General features: G+C 29.8%; 1 protein-coding gene across 1 annotated transcript; it reads right to left on the minus strand.

Annotated features, from left to right (window-relative positions):
* Window positions 1-20,300: 20,300 nt before the first annotated feature.
* LOC105846998 (muscarinic acetylcholine receptor M4) lies at window positions 20,301-22,163 on the minus strand. The gene has a single exon (XM_065806114.1). The coding sequence runs from the start codon at window positions 21,994-21,996 to the stop codon at window positions 20,929-20,931; it is 1,068 nt and encodes a 355-aa protein (XP_065662186.1). The 5' UTR covers window positions 21,997-22,163; the 3' UTR covers window positions 20,301-20,928.
* Between the last annotated feature and the right edge of the window lie 4,474 nt (window positions 22,164-26,637).

Here is a 26,637-nt window from a genome sequence, read left to right on the forward strand (position 1 = left end):
AAAAGAAAAATGGGATTAGCAAGAATACAAATTGAAATGGAAACATTTTTAAAAGAACTTGGCAAAGTAATTCCTATTGAATATTACGATTCGGATAAATATATTATTTGGACTCAAACTTTTTACACGACGACTGAAATTGGACCTCGATTCTTATACAGAAAACATTTGGAATTTTTTTTTGATCAAGCTTTTTTTTTATATATAACTGTTGAAATTTTTAACTCTCATTATATTCTACCTTATTTAAATAATACACAATATGATCATTTTTATATTTTATTAAAAAATTATGTAAATTGGGCTTTAGAGCAATATTATTATATTATTTCTCATCAATTTGTACATAAAAATGATGTTATTTTATATTTATAGCAAAACTAATAATAAAAATGAAAACATATATAAAAAATGAAAACATATACAAAAAATAAAAAAATACCAAAAAAAGTACGCCAACAAATGAAAGGTATATTTTTTTTTTATTTTTTAAAAATTCTAATTTTTTATTTATTTAAACTCATTTTGTTTCTTTTTTACAGCCATGTATGCCTACTATTTTTGTTTACAAAAGGAATCTCTCACTCAATCACGATTATTAAACCAAAGATACTTTTGTGTAAAAAAATGTGGCTCGTGTCAAGCTTGTAAATTACCAAAATAACTTTTGTATTATTTTATTTTAGAATATATTTTTTTATTACATTTGTCTTTTTTATTCCTTATTTTTTTTATTTTTTATTCCTCTTTTTTTATACAACTTTATACTAACATTCTTTTTTTTAGATATAAATAAAAAATGAATATTAATAATGATGAAAATTGGGAAACGGAACTCGTTGCTCCATCTTTTGAATTCCAACAACCAAACATGAAATTTTGTAAAGTGCAATAAATTAGAAGTTATAAACTTAAAAACAAAATAATCACAAGAAAAAATAGAAGAAAAATCAATATGTGACGCTCCTCCCTTTAAGATCGAAGAAGAATGGATTTGTGACGCCCCCCCCCCCCATTTAATTTAAACTGTAAATACTATTATGAATAAATTTTGTAAATATTATTATGAATAAATTTTTTTTATTTTTTTAGCAAACTAATACAATGATTGAAAATTCAAATTGTGTGGAGAAAAAAATTGTTTTGACAGTTGAAGAAGGACTATTCGTTGTAGAAATGTCTAAAATATATAACATAACCTTCATCGAAGAACTCGATATTTATAATAACTACATCACGATTGGAAAAGAAGTTTACCCAAACATGACGTTTGAAAATTTTGTGAAATAAAAACTACCCTATTTTCAGGGAGCAGTATTGTAATTTTGAATTGTATCAGTTTTTTTATATAAAAAAATTTTTACACCTTATCCTTTCATTTTTTTGTCTGCGCATGCGCGTGACGTCGTTCTTTTTTTGCTCGGAACCTTTTTTTAATTGGGACCTTTCAGTTTATCGGTTTTTCGGTTTATCGGTTGATCGGTTGATCGCTTGTAACCGGTGGCTCGTTTTTTTTTGAGCTTTTTTTGACCTCGGACGGACGGTCTCTTGTCTTAAATATTTCCAACATACTATATCATCAAACAACTTAAAACAGAAGATATATTTTCGATTTCCCAAAACATTAAAACATCGTTGCAAACGCGCTTGTAAAGAAGAATATTTACAAAATGGATTTGTTTACAGCAAAAGTGAAGACGCAGTCTACTGCATATACTGCACTTTATTTCTAAATCAGGATAAAAAAATCTTTTGGAGCTTTTGTTAACCGTGGATGTAAGGAATGGCACAATGTTTTAGAGAAACAAAATCTACATATAGGCAATAGATATCATAAAGAAGCTATCGAACAAGCTAATGGCATTTGTTGTCGTTTTGAAGATCCAAGACAAACCATTCCATTACAAAGCGATAGCACTTTAAAAAACCGACAACAAATGTACCCGTACATTGTTGAAACATTAGGTAGAATAGTGCATTTGATGGGGAAACAAGGACTTGCATTTCGTGGAACTTATGAAAAGTGTATGAAAAACTCAGACCAAAAAGGTAATCCTGAAAACTTTCCTGCATTTGTGAAAGAAATAGCTCGCCATAACGCTGAACTCAATGCGCATATACAAACACCATTACGCAAAGATGTCAGCTACCTTGGCCCCAATAAAGGAGTTTATTGCATTAATGAGGAGACAAGACAAATTGCATTACTGCTAAGGTTTTGTGCTTGGTTCCCTCGATAATTTGCAGTGAGGAGATAACTGCTTTCCAGGAGTTAGTTGAAATGTATAAAAGTGATCTTCCAAACTCAGAAGCTGTAGATCAAGAATTCATGTTTTGGAAAAGAAAATGGTCTGTCATTAAACCTGAAGATAGACCTAATACTCTAGCTAAAGCCATTAAAATCTGCGATGAAAATTAACATCCTTATCTCTTTGAGTTTCTAAAGATATACACTAGCCGTAACGTCCACAGAATGTGAACACAGCTTTTCAGCAATGCGAAGATTAAGAACATGGTTGAGAGCCAGTATGACTGCAAATAGACTTGGTTCATTAGCCATCATGAATATCCACTACAATAAAATTGTTGATTATAAACAAGTCTCAAAATTATTTTTTACTTTACAACCTTGAAAATTGTATGAAAAAAGTTTAGTTTTTGAATAAAGGTTTAAACCATTTATCAAAGTATTATTAATCTTTGTATCGATACCCATTTTCTAGCAAGGAGCTTGTTTATATGCTTATGCAGTATAAAAATAGAAAAACTATTGGGAGAACAATAAATTCGTTAATGTGAACATTGTTTACACAATATATAGCTATGTTTCATGAAAATTTTATTAAGTAAATTTAGTAAGATATTTGTTTGGTGTTTTAAAACTGCCTATTTTTTTTCAAAAACAACCCCTCCTCCCAAAAAAATTTCACGGTATTGTCCTGATTTTGTATGAATATATACAACTTACGATATTGACTTATTCTGTAACAAAATCATAAGAACTATACAATCTGCTGTATCTGATACCATACCTCATTGTGATTTTAAACATAAAAATTATGAATATATTACTTCAGGTTGGAATGACTATGCTTAAGATAAACATGATATTGCAAGAGATGCATTCAAGAAATGGATTTTTCAAGGAAAGAAGTAAAAGGGTGATATTTTTGAAAATAATGCAATAAACTTAGTTGCTAGTGTTGGAGGTGCTACCGGTGATAGTAGTATTGCTACTATGGAGAAACTTTCAAAAATTGTATAACTCAACTAACAATGAAAAACCTCAACTTCATAAAGGAAATGGAACTTTCTACAGAAAAATCTAATATTATTCTGAGTTACATTGATATATCTACTACAATAAAAGCTCAAAAACAAGGAAAAGCAGCTGGACCTGACGACCTTTGTATGGAATCTTTTACGTACGGTGAAAGTAGAGTGCAGCTTTTTATTACTATTTTTTTAATTTATGCATTAAATATGGTTATTTGCCATCTAGATTTTGTGAGGCCGCAATTATTCCACTAGTGAAATCTAAAATGGCTGATTTAACAGATGTGAACAACTATAGAGCCATAGCTGTTTCCTCTGCTTTATCAAAAATATTTAAGAGTCTTTTATTACAAAAAGTCAATATGTACAACATTAATAAAAATGATGATTACCAATTTGGCTTTAAACAAAATCACTCAACAACGTCATGCTTAAAACTATTTATAAAGACTGTACCGTACTACACATGTAGAGGAAGCCATGTATTTGCTTGTTTCATAGACTTTAATAAAGCATTTGACAGTGTCAATTGTTGGCTCTTGTTTCAGAAATTACAAGATGATGGGTAACCCGAAAAACTTGTTTGTTTGCTAGCATTTTGGTATAGTAATCAACAAATGTCTGTTCGATGGCAGAAAACAAAATCAAATAGTTTTGGAGTTGGAAATGGGGTTCGTCAAGAGAGTATATTGCACGCCACATCTATTTAACTTTTACATACACAATTTGATTTTATCAATCTCAAACCAACGTATTGGATGTAATATAGGTGGCATCTTCATGAACGTGTTGACTTACGCTGATAATATGGTTCTAATTGCACCTTATTGGTTTTCTCTTCAAAAACTTATAAGCTTTACAAATAAGGAATCTTCTTTAATTAACATGTCCTTTAATATCAACAAAACCGTATGTATGGTGTTTAATCCAATTCAAAAATCAAAAATTATATCAAACTCCTTCCCAGAATTATGCGTAACAGGCTGTAAAATTGCTTTTGTTGAATCTTTTAAATATCTCAGTCAAATAGTTAAAAATGACCTAAACGATGATCTTGATATAACCAAGGAGGTAAAGGGTCTATACAAGCGTACGAATATTCTAACTAGACGCTTTCATTAATTACCAGAGTAAAAGTTAAATTGTTTAAATCATATTGCATTTGTTTATATGGTGGCAAAATTATGTTTATATCTGTGGCAAAATTATAATGAGAAGATTACTAAGATTACTAAGATCATCGGAACCTTAAAAAAAATAATAAAAATAAAAATAAACAAACAAATTAACAAATACATTGTAAAGTATAAGTTACAATAAAGTAGAACATATATATATATATATATATAAATATATATATATATATATATATATATATATATATATATATATATATATAATATATATATATATATATATATATATATATATATATATATATATATATATATATATATATATATATATATATATATATATACATATGTATATACATATAGAATCTTTTACATAAGCGAAACTGTAAACAATATAAACAACATCTATAAATAAAAAAATAATATAATGATTGTAAACAACATAACTACAAAGTTTTAGAGAAAAATAACAAAATTCAAAAATAAAAAAATGTAGATAAAATAATTAGTAATACTGTCAAATGGAGGGAAAAAATTAAATTTTTTATTTTGTTTTTAAAAAGACAAAAAGAATTGGTCGATCAATCAAATTTCGGCAAAACAACTATAGTTTTCCTACAAATCTAAACATTGATAATAACATTATTAAAAATAAATCTTTTATTGCTGAAACACTTAATCAGTATTTTGTCAATGTAGGTTCGACTTTAGCGTCAAAAAGAGAAACTACGAGCAGTATCTTAATCCTAATAAGACCTCTAAGATGGAGAATTATGAAATTTTTGAAAAGGAACTCTTAGATGCAGTATATATTTTAAAACTAAACAAAAGTATGGGATATTAACTATTTTATTAATTAAAAAATTAATAAAATAGTTAACAATCCCTCTTTTACATATTTTTAATCTCTCTTTAAAACTAGGTATTTATCCGGAGAAACGTAAAATTGCGAGGGTCAAACCCATTTTCATATCAGGAAGTTTCAAATCGAAGATTATGACATTAAAAGCATGTTTAAAATGGCTCAAAAGTTATCTAAGCAATAGAAAACAATAGTTATCTTATGAAGAAGGAAAAACTGATTTCATGACTATAACTTGCGGTGTTCCCCAAAGCTCAATTCTGAGTCCACTTTTATTTCTTATTTATGTAAGCGATTTCCATAAGTTTTCAAACATTTCAAACTCAGTTTTATTTCCAGATGACACGAGTTAATTTTATTCTAATGGAGATTAACCTTTTATTTAAAATAGAAAACAAGGAATTTATTCATATCTCGCGAATGGTTTAAGGCAAACGAATGGTCCTTAAATTTAAATAAAACTAAGTATACTTTTTTTCATAGAATTCACGATAAAGAAAATTTTCAATTAAAACTTCCTGATAACTCTAAAATAATTAGAGAGTCTTCATTAAAGTTTTTAAGAGCGATACTTGACTTTGACTAAATTTTCTATTGCCATTAGAGGTTCTAAATTATGGAACACTTTATTAAATAACGAGCTGAAATTTTGTTGTTCTCTTTTTCTATTCAAACAAAAACTCAAAAAAAATTAAATTCTTTTTAAAATTCTTTTTTTTTTCAATTTTTTAATCTTATTAACTTGTCTCTAATTTAAATTACCCTACTAACTTATCTTTAGTTTTTAGGTGAGACTATTTTTTATTTTATTTTTACGATTTTCTTTTGATTAGTAACTGATCTTAACATATTTGATAGATAGTAAATGCTTAACATATTTTTAAATATTTGTATATAATTTTAAAATAGTACAAAGTAATTGTATGTTTACCTTTTAATGGTTGTACACGTTTGCTAATGAAAGCACGTCGGGGCGTAGTGATAAAGCAAATATTGTCTTCTTCTAGCCCCTGCCATGTAGATTTTATTTATATAACACGGCATTGTATTCTTTTTTTATATAATATAATGATTTTTATATAATATAATGATGAAATAAATAAAAATAAAAATATATATAAAAAAAAAAAAAATAGAATAAAGTTTATTCCATAGGTGCGTTCCACGATGAGCAAGACAAAATTGATTAAAACTTGTTTAACAAAAAGGTTCGTTAAAATTTTTTTTTAAAGAGTGTATTTTTTGCTGGGTTTAAAACTGAAAAGATCTTTAAAGACTGGGGGGATATATTGTTTTTCCACATATAAGCAAAGCATAACATTTTCAAATTATTGAGTTTAAATATATTTAAAATTTTTATTTCAATAAAATAAGGTTTACAATGATAAATACGATCAGCAAAGTTAATTACACGAATTGCTCGTTTCTGACAGCGATAAAGAAGATGTAATTTACTTTTTTCAGTACTTTCCCAGGCAATATTAGTGTAGTTTATGTGGCAGTGAATAAATGAGAAATAAAGTTGCCTTAAGCTTTTCTTATTTAGATAAGTTCGAGCTTTGTATAAAACTCCAATGTTTTTAGAGACTTTAGTGCATACATAATTAATATGCTGATTCCAAGTGATGTTCTCATTGAGAGAAACACCTAAGAATTTAATAACGGGTCTCTTTGTGCTTCAATTTTATAAAAAAAAAATACGAGGCAAGCTTGAGGGTAAATTTTTTTTTTCCTAAGCGAATGAAAAAGAGTCTCTTTAGTCCTTATTTAATGTTAATTTAATGGATTTGAACCAGTTGGATAAAAGTTTAAGTTCTTTATTTAAGGTGGAAAAACTTCGCTGATATTACTCTCAGAGATAAATAAATTAGTATCATCAGCGAACTCAGATCAGTAGCATTAATTAGATTGTTTATATAGATTAAAAAAGAAGGGGTCCAAGGATTGAACCTTTGAAATACCACAGGTTATATTTAAACAATTGTTGTGATAGTTGTCATTACCAACAACAAATTGTTTTCGGTTTGTTAAATAACTTCTAAACCACCTTAAAACTTGGTTATTTACTCCATAGTGTTTCAGTTTTTCGAGTAGGATATGATGGTCAACTGTATCAAAGGCCTTCGATAAGTTGATAAAGATACCTAAGGTATAATTTGATTGTTCAAAAGATTTTGAAATTTTATTTACAAGTTGGATAATTGCATGCTCTGTTGTCCTTTTTAAAACCAAAATGGTTAACATAGAGTAGGTTATATTTGTCAAGGTGTTTAAACATTCTGTTGCACATAGTTCTTTCAAGGATTTTTGAGAGTATCGAGAGCACAGAGATATTTTGTCTGATCCACATGATTTGTTTTTTTAAATAGATTTGAACGCCTTTTTAAATTCTTCAATTAATAAATCAGAGGATAGCTCAATAGAGCATATGCACTTATCCAAGGATAATAAGAAATCACTAAATAAGGTTCTGGTGATAGGAATTTTATTTGATAGTTTAGGACCTATTTCAGTAAAAAATTTATTAAATTCATGTGATATAGCATTTGGTTCAAATTTACTAGTATCATCAATTTTAATCATTTGTGGCAGAAAACCGAAGCACTTCCCTGTAATTTTCTTCATTATTTCCCAACTGCGCTCAGTGTTATTTTTGAATTTGTTAAATAATTCTGAATCTTAATTAATTCTAATATATATATTTAGGTGCCCCAAGAAGTCCTAACGTTATACCACAGCGCACCACGGATAAACATTTAATTGGAAGTTCACGCCTCCTTTCTAACCGATCGCAAAACTTGAACTACGGATCCTTTGTTTCTGAGGCAAGTGCGCTACCACTGCGCCACGGCTGCTTAACTTCTGTTTGATTTTGGAAGATTTTTTAAACCCCTTGGTAATCCAAGGATATATTATCATTTGTATTAATGTTATTCAAATGGAGTAAAGTTGGTCTTCGAATAAATTAAGGTTTTCTGATTAATACTACGTTTCTTCAATACTTTTAATTGTCAGTGTTTTTTTCTATATTTGTATTTATTGTTACGAAAATGGTTAAAAGGTTCGTTATATCAGTTTTTAAAATAGCTTTTTACATACCATTATTAAAAATATCAGTTGAAATAAAGTTATCGATTAAAGTCGCTGAGTTTATAGCTACTTGGGTATGGCGATTGACGAGGGGGATTGATTCTGTTTCAAAAAATGTGTCACAAAAACTTTTTACTTTATAGTCATTGTTATAAAGAAAACAATTCAAATTAAAGTCCCCAAGTAAAATATTTTTTTTCTTTTCGGCATCGCCATTTTTAATAATGTTTAGCAAAAACATGCTAAGGTTTTCACTCACGCTAACAGGTGGCTGGTAACAACAGCTAATCAATAAGTTTTTTGTTTGGTTTTTTTCGATTTCGATTTTGAAACTTCTTTGCCGCTATCAGAAACGCTCAAATTGCTTCTAAAAACAAGCCTTAGTGTTTCGTGCTAATAAATAAAAACTCCAACACCTTGTTTGTTTATTTGTCTCTCTAAAGAAAAAATATTAAAATGCGGAGTTTGAAAATTACTATTTACAGCTTTTGATGTAATCCACGTATCTGTTAAGCATATTATATTAAAAAAGTTCTAGTAGAATTAAAAGTTTTTCAAAGTTGCTATTTAGACTTCTTATAATTGAGGTGGAGAGTTTGGTTCTAATTTGATTTGAATTTTTGTCAATAACATTCTTAAATAGATACTCTTCTAGTTCGCTCGGAAAAAGATACGAGTGATCTGAAAAAGCCTCACAATAAAAATTATTGTAGGGGTCTGAGTTTTCCTCGTGGGAAAAAAAATTCTTTTTCGAAAAAATCAAACGTCAGAGATTCAAAATTATTTAATGCAGTCATGATTGTTTTATGTATGTTTAAAGGAGTTGTTTTTATTTTAATACTTTTTTCTATTGTTAAAAAGTATTAAAATAAAAAGTATTTTTAAACAAATAATTTTATCATAACGAACGGCAACATTCTCTAATTTTTTCTTGATGGCAATGGTTTCTAGTGAGAAGTCTTCGTTTACGAAAATATTTGTTCCTTTTAATCAATTTTTTTTTTTTTTTTTATATTTTCATTTTATCTTTATATCGTTGAAGGTTAAGAACTATTGTACGAGGTCTTCCGTCTTTCTTCTGTCCGGTGCGGTGGGGGCGCTCGATTTCAATATCTTTAACACCAAGTTTTTGTTGAAAAAATAACGAACTTTTTCATCTGTTTGTCCCCAAGTTTCTTTTTCGTCTTTGTATAAACCATCTTTTCGAAGATTATTTCAACGTAAACAATCTTTTAGTTTTCGTTTTTTTTTTTTAAAGTTCATTTTCGATTAATTCTTTTTCTAATTGTTTGCTATTGTATTCGATTTTTTTATGAATAATGTTTTCGTTAAAGCTTTCGCTTTTTTCTTCAATTTCTTTTTCAATTTTTTTGATTTTAATTATGTTTTCATTAGCATTGGTCTCAAGCTTGTCCAATCTTTCTGTTAAAATTTTCAGATTTCCACTTAGGGGCCATCCATAAAGGACGTCATGCAAATAGGGGGGGAGGGGGTCCATATTAAAAGGACAAAAAAGGACAAGGGGAGGGGGGTTATCAGAAAAGGACGTCACTTTATATAATTTTTTTTATATAAACATGTGTTTTGATGGAGTTAACGTAAGGGAATGTTATACTTTTATCTATCGTAATATAGGCAAGAAATTAGTGTTGATATTTGTTTAAATTTTATTTTTGTATAAAAAATATATTGAATATATTACAATTAATTATATATTGCTCAACCCTTGGTAGTTTCTCGTATCGTACGTATCGTTAGTTGATCGCTACGGGTTTTCGTGCTAATTCTTTTAATTGCGTGCGTAATTCGTCCCCAAGGACTTAGTGTTAATATCATATATGATTTTAAATAGAGTTTTACAAATATTTGTCCAAAGGGAATTGCTTGCGTAGCAATTAATAATAATTGTCTAAAGCGAATATTACAAATGATTGTCCAAAAGGAATTTGACGGGAAAAACCACATCTTTACTTTTTAAAGTATTTGTGTTAATAAAGACAGAATTTCAAAGATTCAGAAATTCATTCAAAGTCAGTGCAGAGACTTCCGGAATGGCGGATGCTTTTTTGTAACGAATTTTATAAATAAATTTAAAATAAAGAAAGATAATAAAAAGATAATAAAATAAAATAAAAATAAAGAGAATGGAGAAAAGAAAAAAAAGAAATAAAGAAGCAAAAACTAAAAAAAATTAAAAACCAATTAAAACAAATAAACAAAAGAAAAAATTGAGATAAGAAAAAGGAAAGACAAAAAACCAAAGTTAAAAGAAAATAAACATTCGAGAATGGAAAGTAATTAAAAAGAATTAAAATAAAATATAAAAATTGCTCCGTTTTTGAAGAAAGAAAAAAGAATGTTTTTTAAATTTTATTATTTTCGAAGGATTATATGTGTTTGCTTGACATGATTTACTTTCTTATTTTAATATTGTCATTTATTATGAAAACTCTATACTTTTCGTGACTAAATGTTTGTGTGTGTGGGGGGTGACACGTTTTTATTTGTGAATATTATTGAAAATTTTTTGTTTATTTTTTGTTATTTTTTAATTTTGTAAAAGATCATTGTTGTCTGTATATTAAAAGGTGGATAGAAATAGTCTTCTAAATTCGCTTATAAAATTTTACAATAATGCTCATCCATTCGAGAAAAAAGCCGATAGTCAAAAAAAAGTCCATAAAATATGGAATGAGATCAAGGAAAAGCAAGACTTGGAGGTTCAAGTAAAGACTTTGATCCAAAAATATACCTCAATGGTCTTGAAACAAAAAGGTTCTTTAATGTCATTTTGGGCCCATCAAACAACCAAGCAATCTGTTCCTTCCCATGCCAGTTCTTCCTCCTTAGAGTTCCAACATTTTTCAGATCAATTTAATGAGCCAATAGATGTCGTTGATACCACGTCAGATGCCTCTCGACACGACATCCTGAGCACAGTTCAAATTGAGACGAAGAAGGCCAAGACTCATGTTCAAGACAAAATCAAAGCAGAGATTATTCTTTTGAATCAAGAAATAGTTGCTATGAAGAGCAGAAGAAGTGGCTTATGGACCGATGCTGAAGAAGAAACCATTAAAAAGAAGAAGGCCAATGTCCAGGAGCTTACGAGTAATCTAAAAAGGTTGATTGGCAATATGAAGTCAAAACAAAGATCAAGGGCTGAAAAGAAAACTGTCATGAATCAGGTAATATTTATCGCATCATATAATAATAAGTTACAATAATAATATTGTAGAAAATGAACATTAACTTATTTGTATAGTTCTTTCGGTACTGTAGGTGTTCGCTAACCACCTGGAAGTGAAAAAAGCTCTTAAAGTACGTGACGGAATCGGTCGCCCTGCTATTGAGGTAGAACAATTTGAGATATTGCGTGTCATCATTCAACTTGCTGAACATGGATCTGCTGCCCACGAGAAAAGACAATCTGAAGTGTATAGGGTGAGAGTACAACTTTAGATAATAAATAATTCTAATGTACTATATTAGGTCTCAATATAAATTTTCAGCCTTTGAACTTATTCACTGATTATTCTTTAATTACTTTTAAAGAGCCTCAAATCTTTGGATGAGCTTGGTGCCGAGCTCGAAAAGAGAGGTTACAATCTTAGCAGAAGTGCTTTATATACTCGTTTGCTGCCAAAACGGAGCGATTCGCTTGAAGGAAAGAGACACGTCCACACGGTTCCAGTTAAGTTGATGTGGGCTCAAACTGACCTCCATTCAAGTCACGTGGATGGTCCATTTTGTACAGCAACTATAAAGAATGTGGAAGAAGTTTGCTCTTTTTTGTGCCCCAAGGATGTGTGCTTTATAAGTCAAGACGATAAAGCTCGGATCCCTATTGGAATCACCGCTGCCAACAAGCAAGCTCCTATATTGATGCATATGAAATATTAAGTTTCTCTCCCTGATCATGATTGGGTTATCACTGCAAAGCACTGATGTTGCTATTCGATCCGGAAAGCATTCATCATTGACAGCGTATGCTCACGGATTGAACTTTAAACAACTTTTGACTCTGCCAAAGTTTGATTCTATCACAAAAGATCCTTTGACCAAGTTGGTCAAGCCAGTGGTTGTCTTCAGTGTTGATGGTGGACCAGATGAAAATCTACGATACGCTAAAGTCATCGAAACTGGTATACCCTTCTTTTTCAATTTTTTTATTGCGATCTATCAATATAATTATGTTTTTTCTAATTTAAATGTTTATTTTGTTTACAGCAATTCACCATTTTCTTACAAATGATTTGGATGCCTTATTCATCACGACGAATGCGCCAGGAGTGCTTTCAATCAAGCCGAGAGAAGGATGGCTCCATGAGTAAAGAGTTGGCGGGATTGGTCCTACCTCACGATCATTATGGACCTCATCTAGACTCTAAAGGTATTCAAATTCATTTTTAATATCAACTGTTTATCAAAATACAATATAGATACAAGGCTTAAGGAGTTAATTATATGCATTGCAACTTATATTTAAGGCAGGACAGTGGATCTTCTTTTGGTGAAAAAAAACTTTGAATTTGCTGGAAAGAGCTGTGCCTCGGTCTTTTCAGGTCTGATGATTGACCAGTTTCCAACGGTGGCCGAGTATATCGATCCAGACAAAAAGACGGAGCTCGACGTCCATCATCTCTTATCAAAGGATCAAGACTGGTTTGCCTCTCATGTGCGCACCAGTCAATATTTCACGCAAATTGTGAAATGTGAAGATCCCAGATGTTGCGCTTTGAAAAGAAGCTCTTACTTCCATGTTATTCCTGGTCGATTTCTGCCTCCACCTATTCCAATCAGCCAGTCAGAAGATGGTTTGAAAGCTGTACCCATTTCAGACATCGCCAGCAAGAATCGTTTTCCTTCAGTATTTTTTCTTATCGCTTCCAATATTCAGACCACCATTCCTCGATCATTGAAATCATTCAAACCTCCTCCTTACGACCTGTTTTGTCCCTCTGTGCAATCAAGTTTGTCTCAGAAAATCTGCAAGCACTGTAACTTGTATTTTGCCTCCCAAGTCATACTCAAAAAGCATGTCAACTTTACTCATTCCAATGTTATTAACCGAATGACTATTACTGTTTTGCAAGTCAGGCCTGTTCGCATTGCCGCCAAGCGCGAAAGAGAGTTTATGGCCGTAGTTGCAATAGAAGAGAATGTGGCCTTTGCTGAATGGTTCGATGAGGACGAAATCGAAACGGAGGGCCTTCATATTCCGAATGATTCAACTGTTTCAGACGAACCGGGCTGCTCTTTTCCAATCATATCAATTGACGATCACTTAAAAAATCCTTGGATAGATGATGAGTGAGGCAAGTTGATACTCTGATACACTTTGATTAAATTTAATATGTCGGATAAGACTAAAGTAATATTAAATAATTTTTTTTTTTCAGAAAGGCAAAAGAACAAAAACATACGTGGAAATACCTAATCAGATTCTGAATGATATTTATAGGGGTTGTGGGGGGGGGGGTGCTCAATTTTATGAGGTCCTTTTTAAGGGGTATAGGAAAAAAGGACAATCAGTGACGAAAGGGGGGGAGGGTCAAAAATGCCTTATAAATGGTGACGTCCTTTATGGACGGCCCCTTATAATGTTAAAAACTTGATGTCAAAACTGTTTATTCATGTTTTTTAAATATAGCTTCAGTTTCTTTTTAAAACTCATTAAACATATCTTTTATGTGTATACATACATTTTAAAATATAATCCCTCCTCCGCTTGTTCACTAACTATCAATTTTGTATATCTTTAAGTTTTTCATTAAGTCATATTTTATTTATTTTATTTTTATTCGACGAGAAAAAAAAAGTGTAAAAATAAATTTAAAAAGTGTAAAATTCTTACTTTAAAAATATTTCGTAATATCTGCAATTTTTTTACTAAGATTATAATTTTTTTTTATTGGTCTAAATTTAAAAAAAAAGTGTAAATGACATGTACGAGGCTAGATGATAAGACTTATGTCTTCTACCTGCACCGGTCATATTTCAGTTAAAAAGACAAAATTGTTAATAAGTATTATCAAGATAACGAAAGCAAAAAATAAATAATAATAATATTTCACAAAGAAGATGCACCTCCTCTTTTGTTCAATCTTCTCTTTTTCTCATAATTGTTAACAAATCCTATAACGTACTCAAATCCACGTCATCAAACATTTCAAACCTATTCTTATTTCAAGACAACATCGTGGCTTCCGCTGCGCCGGGATCATGGCTCCAGCAGTTTTATAGCAAAAACCTTTGAAAATAATTATGCACTGAAAAACGCGTGATGATAGGTAATAATAAAAATACTTTTATTTATTTATTGATTTATTTATTATTACTTTTTTTTAACTTCTTCACTTCCAATAAGGCTGCAAGCAACCATTATTAGAGTTGGGAGTTACTGGAAGAGAAAAGATAAAGTTTATAGAGCAAGATAACGATTAACAGACAACTTAAAAGGCTGCATATTATATGTATCAGGAAAAAAAGAAGAACGGAGTGAATTCCAAAGAACTAATATTCGAGGAAAAAAACCTGGACGAATAAAAGTTTTTGGAGCACTTAAGAACAGTCACAGAAAAAGGATGAGACTTAATTGAATGACGAGTAACACGAGAATGAATTTTTGTAGATTGCACAAGAGACGCTAACTCCTTAGAGCAAGAATCTTTTCAAATGCTCTTTCGCGGTGCTCTGTGATAAGACCGTAAGGACTTATTAGGGCTTTTAAAAAAAATCTACATCGGTGGTTACGATTGGAAATTGTAGAAGCGCAATGACAGGAAAACCATGGAGAAGAGTGAGGCTTTAATTGGAATTGTAGAGAGAGAATAAAATATTCCATGCCAGCCTGAATCCAAGAAGTTACATGCTACATGAGTTTTCATGCTATACTTTGCTATATAATGCTCTTATATCCAAGGATATTGTTGACTTGGCATAGAAATAGTCACAAATAGTCATAAAGATCAATCCAAAGTAGTTTCCGTTATCGACCAACATTTTAGCAAACTCTTTTTATCGTCATCAAAAGCATGTATTATGTTTAATAATTTTTAGTAAACGCAAAGTCTTTGTCAAGAAAAATGAATGTACTAAATAGAGATCAACTTAATGTTTATTGCTCCTTGTCTTATGTTAAAATATAAAACTAATTTTTTCTCGGTTGATTTGTTGTAGTCAAAACAAAAAAAAGATCATTTTTTTAAGCAGCTACTTTTTCAAAAAAATGAGGAAAATTTTGCATTCCTTTTGGCAGGGAATTTTTTTTTACTACAACTCCTTTTTAACAAAATATCAAGGAAATAATTTTTACAATTGATAATTTATTAAAATACTTTTAATAATACATTTTTTCTTCCGTTTTTTTACGACCTACAAAGATCTAATAAAAATTTTATAGAGGTTTTATCATATATAAAGGGTTTTGCATTAATATTTTTACAGCATCTTTCTCAAAAGAAGAACTCAGTATGGTTCATGAGTTCGGCTTATGGCTACGAAAAGAATTGGATTACACTTGAATAAAAATCACCATCATGTTATCATTAAAAATTTCATCTATAACTGTTGTAAAATGATTTGAACTAATACACAAAAAACCTTTTTTGGAATCTTGTTTTTTTTAAAAATTCATTTGTCAGTTTTTGTGACATTATAAAATTACAGTCTAATATAGATTTATAAACATTTCTTCTTTCATTTTTCCAGGATGAATGATTTTTGGCTCATTAGAATTAAATGTTACCACATGTTAGAATTAAATGTTACCACAACACGGACAATGCAAAAGACAATATTGATTGGGATGCAGATACTGGCTGAGCTTGATATGCAAAACCTTCAATAGGTATCTAACTGTAATCAAACAATGTATCTAAGGTCTACTTTTATTGTGTATATTAAGGTTAATTCATTAGGAACCTTAATGAACAAAACGCTTAATGAATAAACGAACCTTAATGAATAAAACGAATAAAAAATTGATAAAATAAAATTCTTATATAAGCATCTACGTTCGGATATTCAAACTTCCATAATAAGGAGTGTTAGGCGCAAGCATTCAGCAGATCAACTACTGAGTCATATTACAGTATAAACATAATAGCATGAGTTGTTATTGTGTTTTGAAGAGCAAAAAGGTTTTTTTTGTTCTTCTGATTTTGCAGCGATTATTAAAGCTATAGAAAATAAAAAACCCGATTTAAATGCCCAATTGTTTCTAGTACTACAATTTTTAAAGTGTTTGCGATTAGGTGCTGTTTTTGGCTTATCAATTATAATTGGTGGATAAAGTGATAAACCTTTAGAATGGAACAAACTAATACTTTTTGAATTGGACTTGTCCAAACGAACTGTTATAAACAGAGTTTTTAGCAACCCTATCTCTAATCAAAAAAACAAAATTGTTTTTGTATTGTTCGTTTATCAGTTCTGATAATTAGGGTGTCACCAATGCTTTATTCAAAATTAAACTTTTGTTTTAAGGTTTAAACTTAGGTTTTAACAAAGTCGTGAAGAGAATTAAATTTCATTTAAAAAATGATTTTTAATGTTCGAGTCCACCGATGGGTTTATATAAAAAATGTTTTTTAATATTTGAGTCCACCAATGGGTTTATTTTAACAGATTTAGTAAGAATAAAAAAAAAATTCATTTAGATAGAATCTTCAGTTTTCGTTTGCACTAAAGATATTTTAGATATTGTGGATTTTTCTATAAAAAAAGTAATTGGGTTAAGAGTGGTGACAAACATTCAGAAATTCAACAACCAAGCAATCAATATTTATTTGAACAGAATAAATAAGTTAACTCTTCAGAGTCATTGGTTAAAATAACTTGTCTTGAAAACATTCATTCTTACTCTTAAGAAACTCCCAGAAAAGATTCTAGGTAAGGTAGACAGCAAGATAAAAGTTATATATTTACAAAAACTACAGACAAGACAGCAATTGAGCATAAAATCAAAAAATATTGAAAAAATTGATAGTAATATTGAAATTACTAAAAATAATAGTGAAAAAAGAAAAAAGAAAGAGAGAAAGAAAAATTGAGTTGAAAGAAGTGAAAGAAACAGCAAACTCTGACAATGTGTCATTACCTTTAAAAAATGCACCAGTAAGTCAACAACATTAAAAGTACTTAGAAAATATGCAAACACAACGTGAAAAGGCTTTTAGAGCCTGCTTTTTTTAAAATATTATTTAACCTCTCTCTTCCTAGACAAAATGGTAACTACAGAGGTGTTAAAATTATTAGACTCAACTAGGCTTTTTTCAATAAAAATAGTTTTTATATTCTAAAAAGAATTTATTGAACAATTTAAAGTTACATTAATACTTTGTATGCATGCCTTTAGCCTTTAGTAACTTGGTAACCACGCATAAGGTTGGTGGGTTGTCAACACTGCTATAAACATAAAGGTGGTCAATCAGCTGTTGTAAGGATAATTTTTACTGTAAATACATTTATCAATGTACATTCATCAAAATAAAAGCTGAAGGTGAGTTTAATTAAATCATTATGGTTAACCATTAACATATTAATGTTTATTTGCTATAACTTCCATTTTAAAATGTATAAAAAGTCTGATTACAAATTATTTTGTTTTTTTCTACAGATTTTGAGGTTATGGGGAGAACCAAAGATCTTTCACCTAGAAAAGTTGCTCTTACTAAAACATTGCTTGAAGAAAAAGCGTATTCACAACGAGAAATAGCTTCAAGACTACAAATTTCACAGAAATCTGTAAGCCGTATCAGCCAGGCTATTAAAAATGGGCAAGATTACAATTCTGCACGACAAGGAAATTGTGGACGCAAGTCCAAAGTTAGCCCGAGAACCCAACGCAAACTTATTCATATGGCTAAAGTAAATAGAAGTGCCACTTGTGAAGACTTAAAAAAGTCCTTGGAGAAGTATGGTGTTGATATTTGCAGTTCTACAATTAGGAGAAGGCTTATTAATGCAGATCTTTCAGCACGTTGGCCTTGAAAGAAAGCCAAAATAACAAAGGGCAATGGCTAAAATAGGGTTAACTGGGCCCATGAGGTTAAATCTTGCTTTGGAAGTGATTGGAGTAGGGTGAGTAACTTAAACATTTCAATAGTTTTTCTTACACATGCTTCTTTAAACAAAAATTTCTACCCTAACACCAACCAACCCATGTTCCTTTTTCTTTCACACTTAACCGTCAATTTTCAAGATCTTTTCATTACTCATATGCCAACTCCGGTCAATACTCAGCTGTGTTATTGCAGTCTGTTATATTATCTAATTACAGGTCTGCTTCTCTGATGAATCCATGTTTTCAATATGTGATGAAAGCAGTCAATATGTGAGGAGATCTTCAAACGAAGAGTTTTCTGAGACTTGCGTTGCTCAAACTGTGAAGCATCCTACGACAACTATGGTGTGGAGTATCATCTCAGCCAAAGGCACAGGGCGTTTATATATTGTTGAAAGAACAATAAATCAGCACCAGTATAAGAAAGTTTTGGAAACAAAACTGCTGCCCCAATTGAGAGACTGGTTTCCTGATGGAGACTGTGTTTTCATGCATGATAGTGCACCATGCCATAGAGCCAAGTCAGTGACAAATTTTTTGACAGAAAACCATGTACAAACATTGCCATGGCCAGGAAACAGCCCAGATATGAACCCCATAGAGAATTTATGGGCGGTTGTTAAGAAAAGGCTAACGAAAACCAGCATTACCATAAAGTTCAATTGATTGAACAACTTATCAAAATATGGCACCATGATGAGGAAATAAAAAATAAATGTCCAGTTCTTGTAGAAAGCATTCCAAAGTGTATAGAAATGTTACTTAAGGATAAAGACATGCATACAAAGTATTAATGTAACTTTAAATTGTTCAATAAATTCTATTTTAGAGTATAAAAACTACTTTTATTGAAAAAAACCTAGTTGAGTCTAATAATTTTCACACCTCTGTACAGTCAATGAGAATACTTATTATTTTTTGTTATTATGGTTACAGCCCTCTCTAAACAATTTAACTCCAATACACGAACCTTGACAAACAAGGCTGCGGCTGAGAGAAATAAGTTGAGATAAAGTTCAGTGCATCACTTTTCGATGGTGCTTAGCTTAAGTGTTTCTCAAGTTTAGGTTCAGTGTTTCACTTGTAAATGGTAGATGTGTGGTAATTGTAATAACAATAACAGCAAAAAAGCATTATTATAAGTGCGATTTATGCGTAATTTAAATCTATTATGTTTGTTTTTTTTAAAGTAAATTAGATACTTAATAAGGTAATAGAAAGCTTAGCAGAAAGACGCTGCAGTCAATAATATCCCCATTAGAAGGGTGCTGTAGCCAATAATATGCCTTTCGGAAGGATTCTGTCGCCAATAAAAAGCTTAGGAGAAAGAAGCTGCAGCCAATAATAAGCTTAAAAGAAGGATGTTGCAGCCAATAACTCTTTTGTAATGTATAATTGGAATTATACTCAAACTTTTGCATTACTTCTGCTTTGTTTAAATAAAAATTATTCTCTTAAAATCTATTTTAATTGGTATTTATTGTGAGTAGTTTTAATTTAAAAATATCGTCAAAATGTAAACCTGGATTTTTTTAAGTTAAATTATATAAAGTTAAATGTTTTCAAAATGTATGTATTTCAATATTTTATTATTGAAATATTTACATTTCAATTCATTTAATAAGTTTCAAAATAAGTAATGATGTTTCAAAGTATTTGTTTCAGTAAGTTTTTTTTAATGATTTAAACAATTGTTGTAAATATAAAATATCTAAGGAAATTCTTTAAAAAAGAAAAAGATACTTATATTCCTCACGGTGCTTCTTTTGTGTACGTGTTTTGTATATACCATATACTACCTCAGCTTCCCTAATGGTAGAAACTACACAGACTAGTAAATTGATCATTCTTCATTTTTCAATCTTTTGGATTTGTCTCTTTCAATTTTTTTTTAATGAGTAATTTTCCAATGAATGGGGGAAAATGCCCTGGTCCGATAAAACTTTCTTTTTATCAAAAAGGATATGCGAAATTAGTCTTTTGCTTATCATAGTGCAAGAGTTTTAGTTTTTTAACATTTTATCATTGTTAACACTTTAATGTTGAACACTTTAATATATTTTCATTATTAAAATTTCAAAGTTAAACACTTTTATATATTTTCATTATTAAAATTTCAAAGTTAGACACTTTTATATATTTATAAAACGCATTTTAAACAAACAAACAACAATAAGAAAATAAAAACATATCGATGAGTTGAACGAGTTTCGCAAAGCTTTTGCAGTCATGCGCATATTACTTTTATTAAATACGCGTTTAGCGTATTTAATAAAAGTATTAATACGCGTTTTATTATCATATTGTTATCATCAAATACGCGTTTAGCTTATTTAATAAAAGTACGCGTTAGTTTTAACTTTTTTTTTTTTTGCTGAATGATTTAAAACTAAATCACTAACTAATAATTGTTGCTTGGTACATAAACAATAATAATACGTTTTTACGATGTGTAAACATTGAAGAATGATTTACATTAATCGTTCACACAAAAATTATTTTTTGTTTAAAAATAAAGATTTAATTCCTTTTGCAAATTTTCGATTTCCAAATGCGTAACAAAAAGGATTGATGAGCGAATTAACATAACAAAACAAATATCCGAATTTCCATAACGAAACCGTCACACATTTTTTACAAAATGGAAAAATAACTGCAAATACATGATAAGGAAGCCAGGTGATTGAAAATGCTAAGATAATCAAAATTAGCAACTTTTTTGCTTTGTTATGGTTTTTATACTTAATTTTTGGCAAGGCTTGAAAAGTCAAACAAAACTTTTTATCATTTTCCACAGAGGAAATGTTTTTTTGCAAAACAGAAACGTGTCCAGAGGGACTTGCAACTGATTCGTTTAAAACATTTGGGCATTTCAGATTGTTAGCAGTTTGTTTACGCTTTCGCAGAAAAGTAAATATCCGAAAATACATGACAAACATAATTAACAATGGAATATAATATGCCGATAAAGCGGTGAAAATTGTCATAAAGACACTCTGTTTAAGAAACTGAATATAGCACATATTATTAGGAACCTCTTGCTTACCAACTATATACGGATATGATATTATCCAAGGTACTGAAAGTATAAATGACACAAACCATGCAAAAAATATGGCATACTTCAGACGAACACCATTTCGCATAAACCTATAAGTATAAGGAGTTCTAACCATCAGATATCTATCAACTGAAATAACAAGTAAGTTTATCACACTCGCATGACTGCACCAATAATCTGTCGATAACCAAAAGTTACATACAAGTCGATCCATCGGCCAATATTCATAGACTAAATAAACTGTAAAAAAGTTAATAGAAACTGCACCTACCCACGTGTCTGCTACTGCTAAAGATAATAACAACCAGCTTGAAGGAGTTTGAAGATTCTGATTTCTAAAATATGCAATGAAAACACAAATGTTTGCAGCTGTTGTAATAAAACTAATAAGCGTTAGTCCAAATATTATAAATCCTGACTCAATACTATTAAGCTTTAACTCAGTACTGTTAAAGTGAGAACTATTAGATTCAAAATCACTAGCTACGTTTAAATATAGCATGGCTGATAACAGATTTAAATATAAGTTTGTTGTAAATGAGTTATTTATGAAAGATTTAAACGTTAAAGATAAAGCAAATATTTGAGACTCAAAAATGATTTTTATCTTGATAATAAAAACAGTTTAGAAACTAAAGAATAAACATTTGCTCTCAGAGGCGGATCTATATTGTGATACCAGGTGGCTCTAAGTTTAAGATTAAATACCACTGTTTTGAAGAACTGATTATAGGTAATAGAAAAATAAAGTACTATAAGACGTGTATCCATGGTAATTTAGATCTTTCATATTCAAACGATCAACATAAAACTTCATTACCTTTAAATTATTAGTAAACATTATGATCTTGTAAGATAAAATATTTCGTATGATATATGTATTTTTTTTTGAAGGCTTAACAAAATTTCGCTTTTTTCATTTCTGGTAAATTTTAAAAGTGGCATATGTATTCTTAACATGGTTGCTGGAATGAAAGGTTTTTAATCCGACTGATTGAACAACGCTTATTCTCCTATATTACCTGTTATTTGATTGTTTATATCTTATATCTAATTAAGTTACACCATTTTTTAAGTACCTGTAAAGATTTTTAAGATTGTAAAGAAATTTGGCTTGTAAAGCAAAAGGTAAGCACACAAGCATCACTTTATCACTTTATAAAAGATTTAAAAGTGTAACAAACGCACTAAATTAGAAGAAATAGGAAATACAAATAAATTAACAAACAAGGAAATAATTCATTTTTAAAAAGAAAAGAACTCCGTTTTTAAACCGTTCGAATAACTCTAAAAGTACTGTTTCATGCACAAAAGCTTGTTATCAAACCTCAGTGATCTAGGGTTTATTCACTATTAAAGTTTATCAAATACTTTGTCATGTAAAAATAATTTATGACTATTTTAATTGTTTGTCAAACTTTTTTTCTTAAAAAAATGTCCAATAACATGATAAAGATTTGTTTGTTGTTGTCTTGGCTATTCAGAACTTTATGCAATTCAAAAATTAGACATGCAATACTTATCTAGCTCACTTAACGCAGTGCACCAATGAGAGCGTAAACTACGCAACTCACTTAACGAAGTATAACAATGAGAACGTTAGCTACGATATTTTGCACTCCATTTGTAACTGTCATGTTACTTAAGATTAATTCTCTGTTTCTAGATTCTCTTTCTTGATGAGCAGTTTAAGAAAAGTATTTATAATTTTACCTAATAGTAGCTGTCTGTTTTTGAATTTCTTTTGCTTGATAGGTAGTTCTTTCTTTTGCTTGATAGGTAGTTCTTTCTTTTGCTTGATAGGTAGTTCTTTCTTTTGCTTGATAGGTAGTTCTTTCTTTTGCTTGATAGGTAGTTCTTTCTTTTGCTTGATTGGTAGTTCTTTCTTTTGCTTGATAGGTAGTTCTTTCTAGATAGAAAGATAGTTATGAATAAATCTTTTTATAATTGTTTATAGTTTTTATCAAAACATTAAAATAGTAAATATTGATCCTTTGCGGTCAGACTTTGTGATTGGTATTGAAGCAAGTGTCTAAAATATTGGAAAAGCTTCTCGTATCCATGAACTTAAATATATCAGATTTATTTAATGGTAATTCTTGTTGATGGGATCTCTTCTTTCCAAATTTCCTTCCATAAGTCTAACTCAGCATACGCTAATAAGAAATTCCCCAGAATTCATAAAAATACAATAAACAAAACTTTTTTTTACTTACACATGATCTAAAATATTGCTCGCAAGAATTCATAATTACCGAATGCGCGCATCTCTTTTTCTCTGAAATTGTTTTAGCCTCCGAATCAATTTTTGCCACAAATCAATAAAAAAATTTTCAAATGAAAACTTCAAATTTGTTTTACAATATTTTTCTTCAAATATATTTAAGACAGTATTTATTTTTTGTATTTGATTTTTCTATTTTCACTTCTATGAAACACATCAACAAGCCACTTCCATATTCCAGATGCCTCCTATTTCAATGTAGTTTTTGATGTCTTTGATCTTTTTGTTTAACATCAGTTCGTTGCTAAAATGTATAATAGTAAATGTGTTATATAAATGTATTTTCTGCAAATATCTATTATAAAATGAAACTCTTCGAGGTACAGATCTACCCTAAGCAGGTCCGTCCTAAACGGTTGTTTATTTCCACCGGATTTTACATTGGATTGTTGGGTCTTAAACGTAAAAACTGAGCTGGTAAATTTTCAAACACCTTTTCAAACAATTGAACCAAGAAAAATTATCACATGCAATGATTAAATCATCTTAAGAATTGCCGAATGTAAACCTCTAGTGTAACATAGCCAAAAATAAACTCTTTTCATAAATCTGCACCAAGTAATCCTCTTCGAGTTTCTATCATGACAGCATATGTTGTTGATATAGTTCAAGCAAATGTGTGTTTAAATCTTTAGAATCTGACAGCCGTTTAGGTCTTTTTTTGATATCACATATAACATATTTTTTTATTTGTTTTCATTAATGTTTATTGTGGAAGGCTCTATGTATTCTCCAAGGCACTTTTTTTAATGAAAACAGCCTGTCTTTGAGGTAATCGAGGCATTTGTTGTTGTGCTGACGCTTATATTAAATTGTTATATCATATTTGTTTTGATGGCCATTAGTGTCACTTGACAATATATTTATTGATAACATGTTTGTGTTGATGGCCACCAGTGTCAGTTGACAACCATTTTCTATATATGTTAGCATTTCTTTGATTTGGTCAATTTTTTTTGGGTTAAACCCACCTTTTCTGACAAAACATAATGATGAAATAAATGTTGTGTTTCTCAATTACGTATTACAATGTCTTAATTATAACGTTCACATTTTAAACTACATCTTGAAAAGGTGTAGTCCATCTAGTACATCTAATATATATTCCTGCAGGTTGTTGATAAATAGAGCCTTTTCAACAATAAGATCATTACTTGACCAATTCTTAGCCAGATTTTTTTTACTGAATAACGTAAAACAATCCAAAATCTTTTCGATGTTAAAACTGTTACGCTTTCAGGTTAAGAACCACATTTGATTCTCCAGGTTTTCCTATGTGGCGCTACCAATTTGCAAAAACTTGTAAGAAATCTCAATTCATCTCTAATTTTATCACATTTTCAAACTATTTTAGGACTTTACTTTTTTCACTATTTTATCTAATTTACTATGAATGTTATTTGATATTTATAAAAGAAAACAACTACATAAACGAAATTTTTTTCTTTAGGTGCCCCAAGAAGTCCTTTAGGTCTTATTACAGAGCACCGCGGATGAGCATTTGATTGGGAGTTCACGCCTTCTTCCAAACCAATGTCGCAAAACTTTCCCAGACGTGGGGTTTGAACAACGGATTCTTTGTTTCTGAGGCAAGTACGCTAAAATTTAATTTTGATAAACAAAAAATGCAATGTTGAATCAACTTAAAATATTTTACTGAGCCAATTCAAATACAGGGTTGTGCCAACGTTGGTTTTTTATTGTAGGTGATATTGCATTTGCAACCAAAATAATATAAAAACAAAGTTTGCGACCGGTGTTGTGTCAACGCAGCCCACAAGACTATTCTAACGCTTTACCAACATGTGTGTGCTAGCTGGGTAGTGATTTTATTGATCAATTTTTATCTCCAAAAAAACCTTTCAATCCAGTCATACTTGGACCACCAAATTTGTAAACATACATTTAAATAATGCAATACAAATATTCTTAATCCATTTTTTTTACTTCAACTGCTGATGAACTGAAATCAGTGCGTAACAGTTGGATGCAAAGAGTTAATTAATTAACTTAATCATTCGTTTAAGTTATAGCATTTGAATATATGAATGAATTCTGAATTAATATTTGAATACTGGTCCTTTAAAATAATATAACAATTCAGAAGAGCAAATAACTATCAGGAAAGCTGAAAAAATGGAACTATTAAACAATATTTACATGCCATTTACGCGAACTTAGAAACGCAAAGACGACGGTAACGTAGAGTTAGGGTTTTTTTAAAATTTACATTTTGTTTAATATTACATTCTACATAAATTTACAACTAAGTTCCCTATGGGCACGGAACCTAAAAAAGATGTCTTTTGAACGTTCAAAAGACGTCCAAAACGTTCGAAAGACGTTTAAAAGACTTCTTTTTTACGTCCCGTGCTTTTTTCTGTTCTGTTTAAAAATCTTTCAACTATTAAAAATGTTGAATATAAAGTAGAAACTGAGACTTATATAGATATTTGCAAAAATATAAAGTATTTTAATTAAGACCTATTATCTGTCAGAATAAGACAGTTTTGAAAAAAATAATTAAATACTGAATGACACCAATTTCGTTCTTTTTCATATATCTATTTTGTATAATAAGTAATGACAAATGCAAAATATTTGAAATATTTGTTGCTTAGCTATGGCGAGTCGATTTGCTTATTTTGCTTTATGTCATACTTTAAGAAGCTATAATTGGATTATTATTTAATTTATGTTTAGTCAACCTATTTATAACAGCCAACCACAAGTTTTAACAGAAAAATGAAAAATGAAAACTAAAATTTGTCCCTTGTCTAGTCAAAACCTAAAGTATCAACCAAAGTAAGTATCAATGTAAAAAAGTGCAAACTAACGAGTTTTTATTGTTTTTTTATT

The sequence above is a fragment of the Hydra vulgaris genome, chromosome 09, assembly GCF_038396675.1.
Source record: "Hydra vulgaris chromosome 09, alternate assembly HydraT2T_AEP".
NCBI lineage: Eukaryota > Metazoa > Cnidaria > Hydrozoa > Anthoathecata > Hydridae > Hydra > Hydra vulgaris.

Coding starts and splice junctions, on each gene's coding strand:
- LOC105846998 (XM_065806114.1), bottom strand. CDS start 21,996: ATGCTATATTTAAACGTAGCTAGTGATTTTGAATCTAATAGTTCTCAC.